General features: G+C 43.4%; 2 protein-coding genes across 5 annotated transcripts; both read left to right on the plus strand.

The window, feature by feature from the left end:
* The first annotated feature begins 177 nt into the window (after positions 1-177).
* On the plus strand, positions 178-11,951 carry pnpla8 (patatin like phospholipase domain containing 8). 3 transcript variants are annotated; one of them, XM_022249342.2, is made up of 9 exons: positions 178-572; positions 2,151-3,547; positions 3,840-3,989; positions 4,696-4,847; positions 5,777-6,043; positions 6,836-6,896; positions 7,359-7,550; positions 8,115-8,313; positions 8,864-11,951. In XM_022249342.2, the coding sequence occupies exons 2-9, from the start codon at positions 2,321-2,323 to the stop codon at positions 9,112-9,114; spliced, it is 2,499 nt and encodes an 832-aa protein (XP_022105034.2). In that variant the 5' UTR covers positions 178-572; positions 2,151-2,320; the 3' UTR covers positions 9,115-11,951. The 3 variants fall into 3 exon arrangements, with proteins under 3 accessions (XP_022105034.2, XP_022105032.2, XP_022105035.2); XM_022249340.2 differs by having other exon boundaries at positions 178-392; XM_022249343.2 differs by lacking the exon at positions 178-572 and adding an exon at positions 579-805.
* A 2,187-nt stretch (positions 11,952-14,138) lies between these two features.
* Positions 14,139-20,743, plus strand: LOC110986957 (monocarboxylate transporter 12-like). Of its 2 annotated transcripts, none has more exons than XM_087136413.1 (5): positions 14,139-14,351; positions 14,814-15,052; positions 15,613-15,753; positions 17,586-18,452; positions 19,023-20,743. In XM_087136413.1, exons 2-5 carry the CDS (start codon positions 14,821-14,823, stop codon positions 19,175-19,177), a joined length of 1,395 nt encoding a protein of 464 aa, XP_086992539.1. In that variant the 5' UTR covers positions 14,139-14,351; positions 14,814-14,820; the 3' UTR covers positions 19,178-20,743. The 2 variants fall into 2 exon arrangements, with proteins under 2 accessions (XP_086992539.1, XP_086992540.1); XM_087136414.1 differs by lacking the exon at positions 14,139-14,351 and adding an exon at positions 14,387-14,510.
* Positions 20,744-20,748: the final 5 nt, after the last annotated feature.

The raw sequence follows: 20,748 nt of genomic DNA on the forward strand, positions 1-20,748 counted from the left end.
CGTTTACAAAAAACTAACCTCTGCAACCAGACGTAAGCTTTATTGCTTTATCAAGTCACACTATCTTTGAATGTTAAATCCGTAGACGTGTGCTGTGGTGGCCAAATGTGGCTGATAAAGAGAATAGTTTAAACACTCGATTTGTCAAAGTTCATAGGTAGCCAATGAGAAGAAAGAATTCAGGCAAAGCCTACATCGGATGATGATACGATGATACACAGCAATTACGCTGTTGCTGTTGTGGTATGATGTATTGACGCTAAGTACTTTGGAAGTTTGGGCAATATCTAGTATATTGACAGTTGAAGTAGCAGGTTTTATACGAAAGGTTCTGGTATAGAACAATGGGCAATTAGTTGTCATTCACTTTGAATGAAAATTGAAAGTACGAGGTGAGTAAAAAAAATGGTGTCCGGAAACTGGACAGTGAACATGGCGTGTGTGCATGGAGGAAGGAGGGGAAGTGACAGGACATGCAGGACGGGCGCGATCCTTCCCCCATGGATGCAGTAATCGGGCGAGAACAGCTGTCATTTTGATCTGGAACTTCATGTAGGCCTTAGCTGGTTTGAGTAAGTCCAGCCATAATGCTCATGACTTCTGGCATGTCTCGAGGATTGCGAAGTTCGAGATATCCAGATATCATGATCATGATCTTGGCCCTAGTACAACATGCTAATGGCAGGATAATGTACTCCAAACTTTCAATGGAAATGCAGCCCTGCAGTGTTCCACCTTTTGACATCGAAACTACACTTTCTCAATCAGTCTTCCCCAAGAAGCCGTCAGAACTAAATCATATCTGGTAAAACTTTCGTTTACAATCTTTGATGCCTCTGTGCACAAACTACGAGATTTGTCTGAAAAAAACCTAGGCCTAAGTGGTTTCTAAGTAAATGCTTGAGAAATTTCCAAGCTAAATTTCTTGGGACGTATTTAATGTCTTTCTGATGGCTGTTGTAACATTTTAAGGGAAAATTACTGTTGTTGGTATACATACATGTAGGCCTATGGAACTCTTTCCCATATCTCTTTAAAAACGCATGGGCATGATTGATGCGTCATGGTTTGTGGACTGTGTCACCAGCTATTTCGAGTGAAATGCAGAGCTTTTACTTGCTATCCTGGGAGTAATTGCAGAATACCCCACTACTCTAAAAACGATTCCTGGAATGACTGGTTGCTTATGTACAAGGTGAGAATCCCTTGAGAAGAGGGTGACACTTTGACTTGTACATGTACCTGGCTATGAGGTTGATCGTGTGGGACGGCATGGTACTCTGCAATTGAGCCCTATCCAGCTTCTCTTCACAAAACGATCTGCACATCTGTACACTGTGCCTGTTAACACAACGCATCTCACACTGAACACGCACGTCATAAACGAGTGTGTGACACTAGGAACATCTGACAAAAGAAACACAAAGCACTAACAATTAGCGTCCATCGTAATTGCACCGTGCTTCTTTTGTTAAATGTCCACAGCGTGAACAGCTTCACAGCACAGCACATACTTGTACATGTAGCTCATGCCCTGTCGTACTCCCCCGCTTCCAAAATGGTTGAGCTGATAAAGGACTGTTTTTAAAAAAGGTTCCAATAGTTGGGGAAGGCATACTTGGGACCCCACTTTCCTGTCATTGGAACCTTGCAAAACTGGTCAGTCCCCCCAGAAAACCAAAGGCAACACTCTCTTCTGCACTGACCCTATTTTTTGGGAACTTTGAACTGCAAAATATGAGAAAATGTGACTTTCTTACTGATGAACCAGCCATGCAAATTTGACTCCACCATGTGTCATGTGTTAAAACACAGTTCCTCTCATCATTTCTCTCAAAACCCTGCCCTTTGTTCACATCAACCCTTACAGCTATTGAGCATGATGTCATAGTCATCTACCAAGGTGAATCCAAAAGTTAAAATGTAGCTCTTCCTTCTATTATGGCAACGGGTCTGCAGATACATGTACATGATTCCCAAAAAGTTTACTTGTATACATGTAAAGTCCGTAAATTTATTCTTTAGCAAGTTGCGTTAAAATGCTGGAAACGATCATGCAATATTTTGTATCAGTTTTGCAGGAGTCATGTTCCAGATATTTGTATTTACCAACTGCAAACCAAAACCTCAATTTTGGTTACTTCCAACAGGACTGGATGACTTTGAATCAGGGAAGGACTTTAGCGGCATCATCAGGCATGTCAGGATTATGCGCTGGTGGGAGATGCAAAAGTTTGGTAGCCGATGCCAAGTGCAAATACATGTAGCTTTGACTGAGACCGTCCATGTGAGGCTGGCATGCTGAAATGTGATAGCCATAATGTCGCATAGTTATCACCGAGTGGCACTTGCCGCCCACAAATCGCTCCATGGGTGGGGTTTTGTCTGCTGGTGCAGCCAGCACGGAAAACAGCCGGGAACAGCAGGCAATCCCCTGGTGGTTCTCGGCATCAGGCCCTTCTCTTCGAAAGACACGAGGAGTAATGGCAACATTGACAAGGACGCCAAACGGACAGGGCAGTCTACACTGCAGGACAGATTCAAGCACCTCAAGTCATCTGTTGCCGCCACCGGATCCAGAGTGCAGGACAGCGTGCACAGCTCCAGGGAGAAGTTCTTGGGTGCTTTCTTCACGTTGCAGGCCCAGCCAGATAACAGGGAAGCAAAACATGGCGAGAATATAACTGGAGGTCATTTCAGCATGAATGGGGAGTCAAAACAGCCTGATAGTCACAACCCGAGGTCAGTTCCGGGGGATAAGGAGTGTACCGTCTCCGCAAAACCTGATTCAGCCGTCACTGAAACATCCGAGAATTGCAAGTTGCAGGACAAGCAAGACCTGACACCTCCAGAAGACACCAGCAAGAGGTTCGCGCAGAAAGATTTCTGGGTCAACATTCCCTCTTTCCAGGATCGGATTAACAGACTGAAAGCTCCCTTCTTAGGGAGTGCGAGCACGCAGAGAGGCGGGGACGGAGTGACAGGAGCCAAGCTGGAGGATTGTGATCGCCTTCAACCAAAGGATGGCAGCAGAGCTGAAATCCAAGGACAGCAGGTGCCGTACATGCATAAACCTAAGGATGTGGACTCATTAAAACCGGAAAGCTTAGATGTGACAGCTGATGCTGTATCTGAAAATCAATCATCTGAGAAAACCTCCGATCAGCAGTCACAGGAGTCCAAAAGAAAGCCCGGTACTTTGTCTTCTGTAACTAGCAGCATCCCCAACATTAACTTCCCCAGTGCTGCTGCCGTACAGAGCGTGATCAAGTCCCTACCAGGCCGGAGAGCATCCAGCAAGACAGAGTCCAAGCTTCAGAAGAGATCTCTGGAGGACCTGGATGCGGATGCATTCGACTTAGATGCCAGCCCCATCGTCAGCATGAATCTGGCCCTGGAAGAACCAAGGGTGACTCATGGGGAGAGTGGCAAGCACAGTCAGGTGTCCCCGGTAAAGGAGACCGAGAAGGAAGCCAAGATGAGGAAAGACAGGGCCTTGGAGGCTGGAGAGGCAACAGCCAAGAAACCAAGGAAACAGATCAAACCAGTAAGGAACTTTGGTGTCAAATTTCTTTTATTTGCCCTCAAGCATTTGTAATCTCTGGTGTGCTCATGATGGCATTAGTTTAATCCTGCTACTTTTTGGCTCCATCGCAAAGTCTCTTAACATGCCCACTTTTTAAAATCATTTTTGATAAGGCTGGAAGGCCAAATTGGCATTTGATTTGATAGAATCGGAAATCTTTCTAAAAATGTTTTGTTGTGGTGCAGTCTGCAGCAGTAGCTGAATTGATAGGACAGAGCTGATAATGACGATTTTACCCATTGGGTGGATTTAGGTGATTTCCAAGACCTCCATCGATGATCGCACCAAGAACCTGGCAATTGGAATCTGCAGTGCAACCAGCAACGCCATGAAGTTGTTGAAACTGGAGAGATTATGCAGTCACCTGATGCAATATCCTGAATCCAGGGAGATGGCCATAAAGGTAGGTGGGCTTGGACCAACTAAGGAAGTTTCAGGGACAGATGTACAGCCTCTGTGTGTGATCAACTGCCATCTACATGTACATGTAGCAACAACATGCTTTTGGCTGGACATGCCGTGTAGAGGAATCCAGGGATGTTTCACTGGGCATCCACAGTGGCCCCCATTGATGGCAGAAAGCACTGTATTGGTAGTGTTAGGAAATAACTCAGCAGTTGCCTCATACCCATAGTTATTACTGTGCTCACCACCATTGGTGGGGGCCACAGCAAATGGCCAGCGATAGCATTAACCATACTTGTACATGTAGTTGCCTGATTTATCTATACATTGGGCAAGGTCCATGTGTAGCTGCTGAGAGCTTGCCTGCTTAGTCCATTTGGTCACAGGTGATGGGGTCCTTGCTCACAGTGGTCATTTAAGCAAGGAGAATTGAGCTAATGCATGTACCAGTAGCTGAGTCCATATCATCCGAGAATAGCTGTGGATCAGTTGAACCCTTAGGCCAGCTTGTAATTTGAACTCCGTGGGACTAGAACCACTAAATTCTGACAGATAGAAAAATGGTCACAGTTACTGTTTGTGAAAAGTGGCACTCTTGACTGCGCTACATCGTGAGGATTTTGCAAGGAAAATGCTTGAAGGTTGTGTGGCAGCAGCGAGGTTTGTGGCCTAAATTTTTTCCTGTCGTCTTTACCCTCTTCAAGGAGAAGCTGATCCCCGCCTTGCTGAAGATGCTGTCAACGAGGGACTTGGCCATGAGGGAGCAGGTGAATGAGGCATTAGCCATTCTGGGCTATGCAGCCCCGGTCAAGGGGCGGGGCTTGAGGATCTTATCCATTGATGGAGGTGGAACGAGGTCAGTTTTTTTACCTTTGTTGATCATGTACATGTATATGTTCATGTAATAATAACGTTAACATATCTTAGGTAGTGCCGAATCCATCCAAAGTTGCTCAGGGCCCTTCACAGCATTTCATCTAATATAGATGCATTTCATCTAATATTAGTTCAACAATATCAAATATCACAGAATAATTATTCGGACCATATAAAATGTAAAAATATATGCTTCCAGAACACCAGAAATTCTTGTTAAAAACTGTGTCGTCGTGTTGTCAGTTTTTCTTTTTCACCAGCTCTTACAGAGAAATATCAGCCAGACCTTTCAGACACAATCTAGTTCCCCTTTTCAAAGGGAGTCAAAGTGCAACCATGCTTTGATTGTATTGTTTTGCTCTATTTTATCACCATTTCAAAATAAAAAGTCCAGCTCAGACAGTCATTTCTGTAATCCACAGACAGTCATTTCTATATTCCACAAGAGATGGACTTGTAAAAAATACTTGGCCTCTTGAGTTCTACTCGAAAAGCTTGTTCTTTCTCACACTAATTGGCAAGTTGTTTAAACTGAAGGGTTAGCAAGTGAAGTCAATCTTTTGTTAACATGTAGCCAAGTTCTATCCTTGACAAATAGTGAACTACTTGCTGATTTTTCCCTCTACCCAGATGATATACTTTGCATAGGTAGCCAAGGAAATTGAACAGTGGTTGGCAGATGGTCTCTGAGCTTTGCTACATGAGCATTTTTTAATGAAATGTTGTGTTTTGGTATGGCTGTCACAGGTGGCGAAGTGTTGGAGTCTTCGTTATGGGTGAGGGTTAGTGATTGGGTAAATCCCAGTAAAGGGTTTGGTTAAAAGTTAGGGTTCAGGTGTATGGTTTTGGTATGAGACACAAGGCAATTTGTAAATCTTAAACCGTTGGGCTGTCTGAATCTTTGCACAGGGGTGTCATCGCAATTGAGACCCTGCGTGAGATAGAGCGCCGTACCTCCCAGCCAATCCGAGACCTCTTCGACTATATGATGGGGGTGAGCTCGGGGGCCGTGCTGGGCTTCCTCCTGGCCTGTGGCGGTGCCTCCCTGGATGAGTGCGAGGAGCTGTACCTACAGCTCAGCCAGGAGGTCTTCAAGAGGAACACCTTCCTGGGCACCAGCAAGCTGGTCCTGAGCCACGCCTTTTATGACACCGAGGGCTGGGTAAAAATACTGAAGTAAGAGTCGACTTCACACGAGTCAGGATTTTTACTTTAATAGCATTTCTCTTTTGTACGTTTGGCCCGAGGATACGCAAATCAGTTTCTGTCTTACTTTCCCAAATTCTCCAAAATCCTGTGGGAGGCTCTTGGAGGGTTTTGGAAGCGTGAGTAAGAGCTGTGGTTACTTTGAACTCTTGTTTAGCCCGCTCTCATTTCAGCAAAATTACTGGGACTTGTCAGATTGCCTTTCTTCAACCAGAACCATGATATAAAAGGAGGAAAAAAGCAAACACAAAAGGGAGCCTTGTGGCTTCAGAGTTTGCTCTTTATAGCAATTTTTCTGATATGAAAGTGCCCTTTATATTAAGATTAAAAACTTTGACCGCTTTTTTTGGTGGGGTGAAAGGGGTGTCAGAACAAATGATTACCACTTTGTCGTTTTACACGGAAATCATCGCTCAGTCTCAGATATTTAAAATTCTGCCCCTTTTTAACAAAGCTTTATTTAAACTTAATAAAAGCTTTGTATTGCAAGATTTTAGCCTCAAATGTTGAAGACCTGCGCCAATTTTGGAATCCAACTCAGAGAGGTCAGGTGACATTTGTATCTCTGCATTTGGACATTAAACCTTAGAAAAATCCAGACTTTCTTGATAATTATGGTGAAAATTTTATGTTTGAAAGAAGTGCTAAAATGCACACATTAATTTGAACATTGGTTTGTAGACAATTAGCGTTCAGGGTATCAGCATTTTGACAAAAAGGCAAAATCTTGTTAAAAAAGCGTGATGTAATCTTTTTATCCAGGTCGCATCAGATGGCAGACAAGCCCATGATATCTACAGCAAGGCAGGCAGAATGTCCAAAGGTGAGATTAATCAACAAGTACTGGTTTGCTCTTTCAGAAATGGGATAAATATGGTGAACATTAATTAATTAGTTGGTTGGTTAGTTTGTTAGCTGGCTAGTTAGTTACAAACGAACACAACAAACAACCCTCACAAATGACTGCTATGAACCAACATTACAAACAAATGTTGCGATTCAACATTAAGAACTGAGTGAACGAACCAAGAGCAGATTATTTATGAGAGGAGGGAGGATATTTTTTATTTTTGGATGGGAGTAATTGGCTAAAATGCTGTGCAGAGCGTCAGGAAAATATGAATAGTTACTTGTCAAATGTGAAGTAAAGGTCTGGAACTTACACGTTTACGTGTAGAGAATAGCTACCCTGGTTTAGAGACCATTCATAAGAGGTGGATGTAATTATGATATCTGCCCCTTTCCCTGCCCCCCCTTCCCCCTCTTCTTCCTGTCGTTTCTTAAGGTGGCAGCCGTGGCAACTTTGATGAATGTAGGCTCCATCAAAGACTTCCTCTTCCGGAACTACAACGTGCCACCCGGCACCCAGTCTCGCTACCGAGGCGCCTGCAAATATGAGTTATGGGAAGCAGCAAGAGCCTCCTCTGCGGCACCCGGCTATTTTGAAGAGTGCAAACTGGATGAGTACGTTTTCCAGGTAATGGTATTTGACAGCGCCGTGCAAAGGTTTTCCTCTGACATGTTCTTCGCACAGTTTTTACCCTAAATGAACCAGAAGTCCCTATATCCCTCAATGTTTTCTTCAATATTTCTCGGTGATATTTTTCCTTGTGGTGACCCATCAGGAGTTTTTCTAGTGGTCATTTTGACACCAGTTTTGTGAAAATTGGACTTACCCTTTTCACAAAATGCCAATTTTTCTGAGACAGGTCAGCCCAAAAAGCCAGCTTTTCCCATTGATGTGCTAAGTGCACACAGGTCAACACACCTGAGGCCTTGAACTTCAAATGACTGTAGCAGCAAAACCCATGTCAGATTGAGTTCAAACGTAGATGTATTCATAATGAGTGTATATTTATGCATGTGAAATCTTACACAGATTGGGACAGGCGAGTTCTTAAGAGGGCTGAATATGTTTGATATAAGTTTGGTTTTCTTTCTGCGAAACACCGTACATTCATGCAGGCTTGCAAATAAATCCCTAAGTTTTTCATGTGATGACCACCGCTTGCATTCCTTGCTCTACCCCTGAACACCACAGGACGGAGGTGTGCTGACCAACAACCCCTGCGCTCTGGCCATCCACGAGTGTCGCCTGTTGTGGCCTGACACACCGATCCAGTGTGTGGTGTCGGTGGGCTGTGGGCGCTACGACCCCGAGGAGGGCTGCCCGGAGCCGGAATACAGCAGCCTCAGGAAGAAGCTGACCAACATCATGAGCAGCGCCACCGATACAGAATGTAAGTAGGTCAAGTAGCTGCATCGGTGGTTTCCATGGGAAGCCATGCCAACCCTACCATCCAGGTAACCCATCCAGGTACCGTGTGATGTACAGTGTGGGCCACACCTTGGTATGACACCTCACCCCCGAGATTCTGTATCTTGATTAGCCGAGAGCCAGTCATGTGGCATCTGCTATTATGGCCATCTTGCTTTTCGCAGGTGAACAAAAGACACCCATAGCAACCAAAGAACTATACACATGGCCGATGGCATCAGTATGCAAATACATACTGATGTGCATGGTTTGCTGTACTTACACTCTTTGAGTACTCGCACTACATAGCTGGGCGGGTTCAAACATTTCATGAAGGGTTAGTTCGAACAGATGGCTGTAGACTTTAACTTATTTCTTTGAAATAGACATACCTTTTATATGTACAATAATTGTTGGGCCATCTCACTTAAGTTTTTGGAATGGACTTCAAGGTGCAGTGTTAGCATCGCAAACAAAGAGTTTCAGTAAAGGACGAGTGACTTGACTGTACCCCCCTTTTTTTGTTACCTCAGCTGTACACACGGTCCTGCAGGACCTCCTCCCGAGCGGCACCTACTTCCGCTTCAATCCCCCCATCAGCGAGGACTTCCTCCTGGACGAGAACCGGGCCGAGATGATCCAGCAGATGCAGCAGGAGGCCCGGGACTACCTGGAGCTGAACGAGCTGAAGCTGGTGCAGGCTAGCGGGGTGCTGACTCGGAGGAAGACCCACTTGCACAAAGCCCTGGACTGGCTGCGGCTACAGCGACAGCTGAGGAGGTGATAGAGAGGGGCCGTGGACAGGGCAGGGCCGGATGAAGTGTCCCATTGGCCCCACTCCGGCCTCAGTAACAGGATCATCATAGCACTGGCAAACACTCAGGAGCCTCACATCTAGTGTTGGATCTAAGCTGGACTGAGCTGCGTACGTGCTGGGTCAAAGCCGTCCCAAAGTTGAATATTAGACAGACACTGTGAGAGGTTCATGGCGTATCTACTTCTACGCTTGTACTCGGTAAAGTCCCCATACTTGGATATCACGCCAAGACCCCTGAACATCGAGTGTGTACTGAGGGTGGTTTGGAACTGGGAAAATGGAGCAGGGGTAACCGATGCGAGGAGATTATTTCGGGAAGGAGTTGTTACCAGGAACAAAGATTATTTGAAGGCATTAACCCTCCTATGCTGAAGTCATTCTTTGGGTCATTTGGTAAACACCTCAAAGAAGCACAGCTGTGTTGTGTTGTGCACTGCACCAACAGTCCCTCACAGGAATATCAGATTGCACTTTTGTGCTGCCCAAGAACTGTGCTTCACTGTTTCATGTGCATAATTGTGCAGTAAACCAAATGCAGTGAAGAGGACTGCACAAAAGACCCTGGGTCATTTTGTGCTGGCAATCTACTGTGTACACACTGAACCTGTGCATGTTTGAGTTCCATATAGAAACTACATGCTCACCTGTGACTGTGGGCATTTGTGTACATTTGTGCACATTTGTGCTGTAAAACCATAGGAGGGTTAATGCATAAATATATGGCAATACTTAAAATGATGTTAACCGCATGTTCCTAGGGCTGCTGAACTAAGAGATGGCAGCCGGTTGGTGGGGGGGGGTTAGTTGGTTGTGAGATTTTCATTGGCTGTTGAACCTTTATGCGCTCAAATCTTCCCAAGGCTTTAGGCAGAGTGCCCATTGTGCCTATTGGATAATCCCACCCTGGTGTGGTGTTTCTTTGCCATTAACACTAACCTTCTTCATTAACTGTCGCCTTAGGGTATTGTTGAAATCCAACATGGTTTCAGGGATTGCAGTTGATATTAATATCAACCATCCACTCGAATCAAACCATTTGTTTTACAATATTTCAAGTATTGTTAATGGCATCATTAACATATCCTGCCATCATTTCATGTGTAGCCGGCTGGGACAGTGTTCATGCATACGTACTACCCCCACTCGACAGTTCCCCCGATTGCTTCGTCAAGCATACATGTCGTTAACTGTCACCCAGCAGGTGGAAAGGGGACTGCATATGTGATGTGTGCATGGATGTCCATTTTCACACCTGGTAAACAGTAAAGGTTGTGACTGAGATGACGGTGAATGGACCATTGAGAACTCGGCTCTCAATTGTGAATATGTATGAGGCGTGACAATTTGGTGGAGAAAACCAACGCAGCCGCATGCAACCGTTACACAGTGGAGAACTTTGCCCAATCCACCTTAAGCAGAAGCACTCCTCGTTAGTTGAACAGAGCCGTTGGTGGGGAACTTTCAAGTTGGTGATGTTGATGTGACTGCAACACTTGCATTTCGTACTCATATTGGAACCAGTGAGTGCAGTTCCCACCAAAGCAGCCTCCGATGCAATAAAAATTGCGCCCTCTCTTGTTCCCGCTTAGGGCCCAATACAAGAACCAACAGGTCAACTACTCCCTGGGCCCACCAGCCTGAGAGCGTAGGGTTACAGGCCACCACTGTACCACTAAGCTGTAGACCTTTTTTTTTAGCTGGTCTTCCCAGGCCTGACCCCCTTCCCCATAGCTGAGCCACAAGGCCACCAACCACCAGATATCAACGACATTATTTTGAGTGTACAGTGTGTAAGATACTGTATCAAAGTGAGACAGAATGCCAGAGAATGTGACAGTACCCGAAGTTGGGGATTCCAATGCTGCATTTTAAAGTGAAGTTTTGTATTTTTCCGCAATGGTAAACTAATTATGTGAGGAAATTTTGAGTCGGGTCCCTCCTTCGTCATATTGAACAGTTTCAGCTTAATTGAGATGGAATAACCTCAGGCACAGTTAATTTACAAGGGTCTGGGGTGTACAGTGTACGTGTACCAATTGGGGTTTTTGTACAGTGTCTTTATGTGATCTCATGGATTTGGGGACTGTTTTGTGCCCAGAATATCAGGGGTGAAAGAAAAGTTTTACTGGTAAATTTTAATGAAAAGGTATGTTAACACAGTAATGATATTAATTTATTCATTTATAAAATGCAAATTTCATACAGATGTGTTCGACTACGCTACACATTGAAGACTTAAACATGGTTGAGCTGATGGCATACAAGGGGGCACCTCCAAACCGCCAAACTACCCACATCCACCTACATCTATAGAGAGGAGACAATAAGCAGTTACAGTTTTAGAGGTGGGAGGAAAACCCCAGAGAAGAAACTTCTGGGAAAAACCCACGGAATCAGGTAGGGATTGAAAACCAAATCTACATGTGGACCGAGCCGGGAATCGAACTCGGGCTGCAGAGGTGGAAGGCGAGTTTAACCTATTTTGATGAATGGAAATGTCATTATTTGCTTACATTAGGCTAAGTAAATAGAATTGCCCTCTTCAAAAACTATTTAGAGGTGTCCTTGGTAAGATAAGACCAAGTTGTAAAAGTTGATCGAAGCCTACATCGCATACGGCTATTTAGATCAATAATGTATATCTTGCCGATTCCTTTATGTAAGGAAAACCATCAATCTGATCAATAATGTTCTTTTCAAACATTGTTTGGGGTGTTAAAGACTTAATGTCAATGTCTTTATTAAACATCATGCATGTACATGTGTTTATGATTCTGAATAAATCCTGAAGTTTAAAAGATTAATTTTGGAACTGCCGAGTTCTGTGGAAGTACAGTACGTCAGAACATTACGACAACCGGTTTAATTTGATTTATGAATTATCCGTGTCCTGTCCAACAACCCTTCTGGGGATTGATCCTGCAGGTTCTGTGAGGGGAGGCTCCAAAACCCAAATGATTTATTTTAGTCCCATCAGTCCTGTAGTTTTTAGTCACAGGTCGATTTTTCACTAGAAATTCGGACACCTGTGTCTCCGGATAGGAGAGTTAGAATAATTCTGATCTTCTATATGGACAAATCATAAAGGGGCGCCTCAAAGATTTTGCAACGCTTTGGCCAATCACAATGCGCGAAATTTATCGACCCTTTCCAAACACGCATTGGGTCGTCGACAGATTTCGGCATTATGATTTGGTGCATTGCAAACTTTTAGTAAGAGGCAATTGCGAAACGCCCGTACTAAAGCTGAAAACCCGAGAAGCCATCTTGTTTGAAAGTTGTCTGACAAACGTTCAGAATCAATCTCAGGTCAAGGAAGATACCTTTGATCCCTGGGAGTCGTTAAATGTTTTGGAAATATTGCCGGGTGTTCAAAGAAAGTCCCAAGTGACCTCACTGTGCTTGCAAAATACTGAAACATGAGATCTCGAGAAGATTGGAGAAGGACTTGTAAAAGAGGAGTAGTCGTGATGCGTCGACTGTAGATGTGTGCACGTACACGCCCACCACTTTATGACAATGGAGCTATAAAAAGGACCAGAGTACAGATTGTTCAATACTTGCATTTGATTACATAATCAGATCATGCGGTAACCGTTGCAACACAGTAGACTGTGCATACTGAAGTCCACCATGTTGGTGGGTAATTGACCTCAAAGTCCAGTTTGCTCAAGGACAATGCAGAACTTTACTACCATGCTTCCGTCTATATAAGCAAACAAAAACAATCAAAAAAATCATGTTCAGCGTCACTGCACCGATGGCTTTTTGAAGCCCGACAAGATTTTTTTCTCAATTTACCTCTGGAAAAGACAGATGAAAGAGCAAATACACGGAAGTTTATGGGGGGGGGTAATATAGGCATATTACCCCCTCCCATAATAAACTTCCGATTAGGATCTCTTAACGTTAGATTTTGTTGGTCATTTTTCACCGATTTATGCAATCGACCGTGCGTCTAACCTGTCTACTTAATCCCACCTCCCAAATTCTTGGCAAAAAAACTGGGGAGGGGATCCCTTACGTGGATTCGTCCCCTTCATCACTGACTTTTTCCCAACTTGTAACTCCTAACACTGACACTGCTCTTCAGAGCAAAAACAATAACATCAAACCACATGCCAGGGACTGAACATTTGAAGAATTTCTGCGTATGAAACAAACTACATGGGAAAACTGACAAAGAGCTTGTAAATGATTATAAGGATGAACAAAGAAATTGACTAGAGCGGAATTTGAACCTGCGACCTCTGGAATACCGTACCATTTCTCTACCAACTGAGCTATCTAGTCCGATGTTGGTGACTCTTCCCATTTGTCAACACCTCTCTTCGGGGGGCACTAGCCAGAAGCCATTTCTGTTTAGTTAGCACTGTTGGACGAACATACGAGAGTACCCTTAATAATTTCAGCGGAGACGAAATCTGAGGCGGATTGAGAAAACCAGGTTGCAAACTGGGGTGATGGTGGCTGCTTTTTGTTTTGAATTCGTGTAAAACCGTGGCACAAACTTACTAAAGAAAATAAAACTTTCAATCTTTAAACATTCGTTATTGTCGTTTCCAACAAGTTTCTTTCATTTCTGTATCTTTAAAAAGTCGAAACACTAACGATTGTTAGTCATTTTAAACAGAGTGGCATCAATTTTGAAAATAATAAAAAGCCTCACTTAAATGAGCTTTGAAGCTTTCCGTGCATGGCGAAGGTGGCAAGTAAGGTTACCTGTTTCCGGTAGCATCAAGCCTACTCTCAAAAACGGTGAGTACTCTCTAGTTCTTTTCAGAACCACGTGTATTTAAGAGATATCCTTATGGTGAATGCCACCTCTTTACATAAATCCTCTATTAATTTTTGTTAATTTGTTAACTTGGTCTTTTCTATTCAATAAAATAACGTGAGCCTATATTCAGGCCCGTATTCATTGAATCAGACTGTTCAAATATAATTAGATATGCATGTTTGTTTGTCTTCCAAGGTCGAGCTTTAGATTACGGTCAGAGTAGGAACACGTTCCCAACACCATTGCTTAAAACACGGGATTCTGCATTGTCTTAAGGCAGCTGATCAGCGCGACACGATCGAACGTAGGATTCGGCGCTGAGCAACGTTGCAAACTTCCGTTAGGAAGAATTGTCCCATCTGTGTACGAGCCGTTAAGGACAATCTCCACCTATTATTTGGGACTGAAGGCAAAGCCTTAACAGGTCAGTTTACCCTGACACCAACTGGTCAGTGGTCACGGGCTTATTGATCAGTGGTCAGGTCTTATCACACTTGAATCAGTCCAACTGATGTGCACCGGAGAGATGTGTGTTACTGTCACATTATCATGTTTCTTCTGAACCCTTGTACTATGCTCTGAGGTAATAGATTTCAACAACAAATCCCAATCAGCTGCATGTTTCATGGGAATTAGCATCTGGAAGGCAGCGGATAATAGTCCACCGACTTTTTATGGCGTTCCAAGTACCAGAGCTGTGCTGACCAGTGTCAATGCCAGTCTCGAGGGAATGAACTTTAACCAAGGGCCTTCAATTAGCATATATTGCGTTCTGACTTTATTGGACGTGTGATTAAAGTAGCTACTCGACATGAGTTTATTTATAATTTGCTGGCTTAATTAAAAACGACTAGTATTTGCCGTGTTTTGTTAATTGTCATTCCAGAAGAACTATGCCTTCTGTTTGCGGCCGAAAGTTCCGGCTGAGTGGTCGGAGCTCGGATCAAGTGGACGGTGTCGCCGGACTATTGGTTATCTTCGCGGCATTCAGCGTGTATCACCTGGTCAGCATGATGACGCGATGCGCCGGTACCCTCTACTCCAGCTGGCAAATTGAATTTGATTCTAGCGCCTCTCAAACCGGAGCGATTGCAAGCACCATGTCTTCCTGCTCCTATTTTGCCTGTAAGCAACTCATTCCGTTCTCGATTCTTTCTTTGACAAGCATGGGTTCTGATCCTGAGCGTCTCCAATGAATCTTTATCGCATGTTTAGACTGATGAATCGAAGGAAAATATGTTTAATAAAAAGTGTAAACAGTTGAAAAAGACAAAGGTAAAAACATCGTGTAAATACAAATATAACAATACACTTAATTTAAAGCTAATGCACATCATAAAGTTAGTGCATTGTTATGAGATTGGTCACGGCTCCATCAGGGACGCTAATGCTGAAGGCGCTGTATTCTTATGATTGACCCAATAAACATTCCTAAAACCATATCAGCCTTCAGTGAATATGCACGGTTCTATATGCTGCCATTTCAGGCACAAAATTAATTACTTATCATAAATACTCAGTTTCCCTATTCAAAGAGACAGGTGAGGGTTAGGTGACCTGCTGAGAACACAACGAGTGGTTTATCACTGGATTCGAACACCTGACCCGTTGAATGGTGGCATTCTTTGACACTAAATCGCCCTCTTCAGAAAAGAATTATGTTCGTTGTTCTTCCAATCCAATAGGTGCTATTTCCGGCGTGGCCTGCAACCGATTTGGAGGCCGCTCTACTTGGATATTCGGAGGATTTTTGATATTTCTGGCTTCGCTGATAAGCTTTTGGGCGTCGCATCTCTATCAAATGTACATCATAGGAGCCATACTTGGTAAGTTTTTTGACGGTACCGGTTCGTAAGTGTGACGTCACTTCAGTTTAAACCACGCCTACTGCACATGCACTGCACATAGAGTTACATGCACTGATCGCCGTTTACATGGAGCCATGGAACCGGAAGTTAACGTGCAACGCGTTAACTTCAGCGATCGCCCAATGGGAGCCTGCAAATCGTGGTGCGTCCGCCTTTGTGACGAAGTCACTTACGAACCGGATTTCAAAGAGTAAAATTAAAACAATAAAACATTAAGCTTTAACTACAACGGCACGGTTGGTAACATGACACCACCTGACGGCGACCAAACCTCTCTGTCAGTTCAGTAGTGTCAGTTACCTGTGGAGGAAAGGAAAGTGTGGGGTAATACGGGCGATTCACAATAGTGCGCAACCAAGAGTTTGCAACATGTTGGCCAATCATAATACGCGAAAGTTGTCGACCCTTTCCAAACGCGCATTGGGTCGACAAATTTCGCGCGCTGTGATTGGCCAACGCGTTGCAAACTCTTGGTGGCGCACTATTGTGAAAAGGCCGTATTGAAATGGAACTTTGGGTAAATGGAACCCCTTTGATATTTCAAAAACGGCCCACTGCCGTCTAACATTGACAGTACAGTGTAATTTATGTTGAATAGGCGATGTCAGTGCACGTTTTGTAAGTCTGGCCTCGTTAAGAATTACGGTAATATTTCAGAGTAAATTAATGTTATGTTGTGTGGGTTAGTTTAACTGTTATCTAGGTGCTTTTACAGAGGGTAAAACTGAAGCATACGCGTACGGTTGTTCTTTATAGTGCATTATTTCTATGCGAGAACCATGCATAGTTACAGGTTTCTGTAATATAACATTATGATGACAACCTACAGGGGAAAAAATAAAGTATGGTGGGGCAAATGGACCCTGTGTTCTCTATACTGATTAGCTTCGGTCGTGAGACCAATACGAATTATGAAACAATTCACACGCAAAATGAATTTAACAAAATGGGGAAATTTGGGATTTTGTAAGAATTTCAATGTTAGGGAATAAATATGTGCTTGGCCGGTCTTAAACGTGCGGCTCTCCTGAGCCGGTCTTGAACGTTAACGACTGACCAAGCATTATTTATTCCCATTCATAAATACCTTCTTAGTCGGAGAGTCATACAAAGTCAACATTTACTGGATTTCGAACAATTTATTTTAGAATTTTACTTTCATCTTCCCGAACACCCCCTGTCCATTTTATGTTGAAGGCCTATTCCTTCTACAAGTTGTCCAAGTTGTTGTTCCCGAACACCCCTGTCCTTTTTATGGTGCAAGCCTATTCCTTTTGCAAGTTGTCCAATAGAATCTCTTTGGACTTGGCGCGCTCGTGGCGAGCCGCCTGCACGCAGACTATTAACCAATCAGATTCGATTAAACTGTCTTGCATCCAGGCGGGTATTATCAAATGTTAATACACGGTCATATTGCACCTTGTTGAATATGGAGACTGTCTAAGTACTTCTGAAAGAACACACCACTTAATATAAAACGTATAGTTTTGTCATGGTTCACTAAAACTAAAGTATTACATAAACGTATTTCGACAGAACAGATTTTATGTTATGGGAACAGCTGTACCGGTTTTTCTTTCAGTATTAAAGTACATGAAATTACGCAGAGCACGTTGAGGCATATTCATCCAATAAAAAGGGTCGTTCTTAACTTACAGTTAATGACGTAATTAAGGATTCTACATTTGCTTGTTCTTCATTTTAAGAGTCTATGATGTTTGCTATTGGCTTTTAAAGTTAGAAGCATAGTTTTACTCCACGAATACAATCTGTGCTTTGGTTTCTTGCAGGTTTCGGGGTTTCCCTGTGTTTTGTAGCGGCCACCGTGGCTGTCGCGCAGTATTACAAGAAGTACTACGCTATTGCCATCGGTTTCACAAGTGCTGGACTGGGATTGGGCATTGTCGTGTTCCCACCCCTGATTAGCCTGCTTCTTGATACGTACGGATGGAGAGGAACCATGCTGATCACGGCTGCAATGTCTTCAAATATATGTGTAGCTGGTGCCCTCTATCGTCAGCCTCGAACAGAAACGAAGAGCAGACTCAAAAAACCTGAACTAGACGACTACCTGACCAACGACAAAAGTTCAGAGATTCAACGACTTCCTGAGCCAAATCAGCAAGATGTCCGACCCAGCAGAAATAAGAAAGGAGGGCCTGCGTTGACTTTCCTTTCAAATTTGCTCTCTGAATTGCGGCTGTATTTGCTGCTCAAAAGTTATCGTTTCACTCTCTTTTGCATGGTGAACTTGCAAACTAACTTTGTGTATTCCTGCTTTCTGATATTCCTGATCCCTTTAGCCCAGGCGTGTGGTATTGATGAGCAGGAGGCTCCTTTTCTGCTCAGTTTGATGGGCTTTGGGAGTCTTGGCGCACGATTTGTAAGCGGCTTTTTCGTCACTCGCTGGATTCCTGTCGAGGTGGGCTTCACAGTGTCGCTCGTACTGTTTGGTCTTGGTGCCTGCTGTGCTCAAGCCGAAACTTACGCATCTTTGGCTGCTTCAGCGTGTCTTGTCGGCTTTGGGACCGGTGCCAACAAAACACTGAACACCGTGCTGCTTCGGAAGATTGTCGGTTTGTCCAACATGGCATCGGGAATGGGTATATTGTACGCAGTGGGTGGATTTGGAGACCTCGTCGGCCCAATTTTAGCAGGTAAGACTCGTTTTGATCCTTCTAGATCAAATGGTGACATCTCCTTGAGATTCGTTATTGGAAATTTTGCTAGCCAAGAAAATGTTAGCTTGTCAAAGGGGGTAATTGACCTCACTGGCTGGGAGAGTGGGATTACCCAAGCCCACTAGACCTCCCCTAATACGGCGTACCTTTTTTTTTTAAATTCTTAACAGTCCGTAGGGTAGCGAAAATGAACATACCATATTTTATTTAGTAAAGCCCGTAGTCACAACGAAAAAGCTACCAAAAAGTAAAGCACATTTTAAAATGCAGTAACCGCGAGCGTAGGTTAATGCACATTTATATATCAGATGTATTTTTGTTGGGGGCATTAAATCAATCGTTGTCACGTGTAATGACTGCCAGGAAGAGTAACGAGACTTTTGATCCCTTATGTAGAATTTAATAAGAATCACTGATTTGAAGTTGGGAAAATGAGCTACTTATTTCTCTCATCTTCTCCCTTTGCATGCACGCTACAGCTTGAATAACTCCATGCCAAATATTATTCAATTAATATATCACCTTTCTCTTTTCCAACTTATAAAGGTTTACTGTATGACAAGACAGGGAGCCCTAGTGTTGTGTTCTATGTCGTAGCCGGTATTTGTGCCGCCTCTGCACTACAGATGTTGCTCTTCCCATTGCTTGGCAGGATAGAGCCGGGCCTCCCAGACGACGAAAATCAGCCAGTACCGGTTTAGGCAAAGACGCCGTAGATTGCAAGGGCGTTTTTTTCCTCCTAAAGACCCTGTCAGTGACCCAAGAGAAAAACAGTCTTGTCTGACAGAAAATGCCTTGTGATCCTCCGAAGTGCTGTTTCTAGGCTGTGAACGTTATTTCTGTTTTTACTGTGGTAACGCTGAAATGATATAACATCTTCGTTTTTACGAAATATTCTGTATCTTTCCATCAAACATCAATATCGCTTTACGACCTTACAGATTTGTGGGTGTGGTGTCGATTTCGGTTTGGTTTATGTTTTTCGCCTTTCAGTAGGAAATCTCATTCTGTACTGTATTAGTGTACTCAAAGGCTGAATAAGATTTGTGAATTATTTTGGAATAACGTGAAAAGTTTTGAAGGTGTTAGCGCAAGCAAAGTCATTCTCCACCTAAACTTAGCAATTTTAAACCACAATAATTTGTTTATTTCCGTTTGACTTCATTAAGAGATTCACCCTTTTTTTCAGAGCGAATAAACAGTGCACTGAAGGAAATGTTTGCAAACTCAGTTTAATACGCGGTAAAGTTCGATGATAAAATGTATGTATACTTTGTCTTCTTCAGTGAACCTTCCAGGAGGGGAGAAAGCGTCCAGAAAAAAAAAGAGTAAACTCCATGTATACTTGTGAAAAAAATCTGAAGACAAATGGGTCGCTTTAAAAAGTTTATTTTGAAAAGATATTTTAAGACAGGGTAAAATCGACGGGGTTATCCTTGCTGCAGGCAGAGGAGCCTCGATTCCGATTTCAACACGAGTGTTGTTCTGGAGAATTAGTCAAGTTTGTCTTTAAGCGGCTCACTTTTTGACTGAGGAACGCTATATCAACTTGCCGTCAGTGTGCGTGAGCAAACCCTGCGAATGCTTATTGTGACGTGAATTTAATATACGGTCCAATTGCCACAACTATGGGTGTCAATGTTAACAATGCAACTGTCCTCTAAAACAGTAATATGCAATTTTCCTCTCTGCGTCGCTGTTTCCATTTGGTACGATTTGATCTGATTTGATCTGATCTGATTTGCTTGATCTGATTTATCGTAATTACAACACTTTCCATTCATGATAAAGCTGTATGATTGCAAGGTCTATACTTGGCAACAATAGTGGAAGAGACAATAGCATATAGCTTCCCTCCTTTCCAGAATACCACAAATCCCCTGATATACGTTCAGATGAAAGTAATCAGTATATTTATTGATCAAATATTAGCACCCAAACTCTAAAAAGACAAATAAAAGTAATTGGATGTCGGGACCGTAAGTGAGGCTTTTGATTTTTCTCTCCCAATATCAAGTTGAATGAGCCCAAAGCCGCATTTGCTTGTGAACACCCCCTCCCCCAAAAAAGCTGGATACGCCGCTGGCGGGGAGTTGTTTGTCTAATTATACGGGTTTGCAGCAGTATATTTGGACACTGACTCCGAACAGAGGTGAGCTTGCAGGTCAAATATAATCCATATCGAGCCAAACTCGGGGTGGCACTCCATTGTGTTTGGTCATTTCAGGTCATGACGAAAGGCCAAAGGCTGAAGTCTCTTAAATAAACAAGA

This window comes from Acanthaster planci, linkage group LG04 (assembly GCF_054643075.1).
Source record: "Acanthaster planci isolate LZ-2023a linkage group LG04, COTS_SCS, whole genome shotgun sequence".
NCBI lineage: Eukaryota > Metazoa > Echinodermata > Asteroidea > Valvatida > Acanthasteridae > Acanthaster > Acanthaster planci.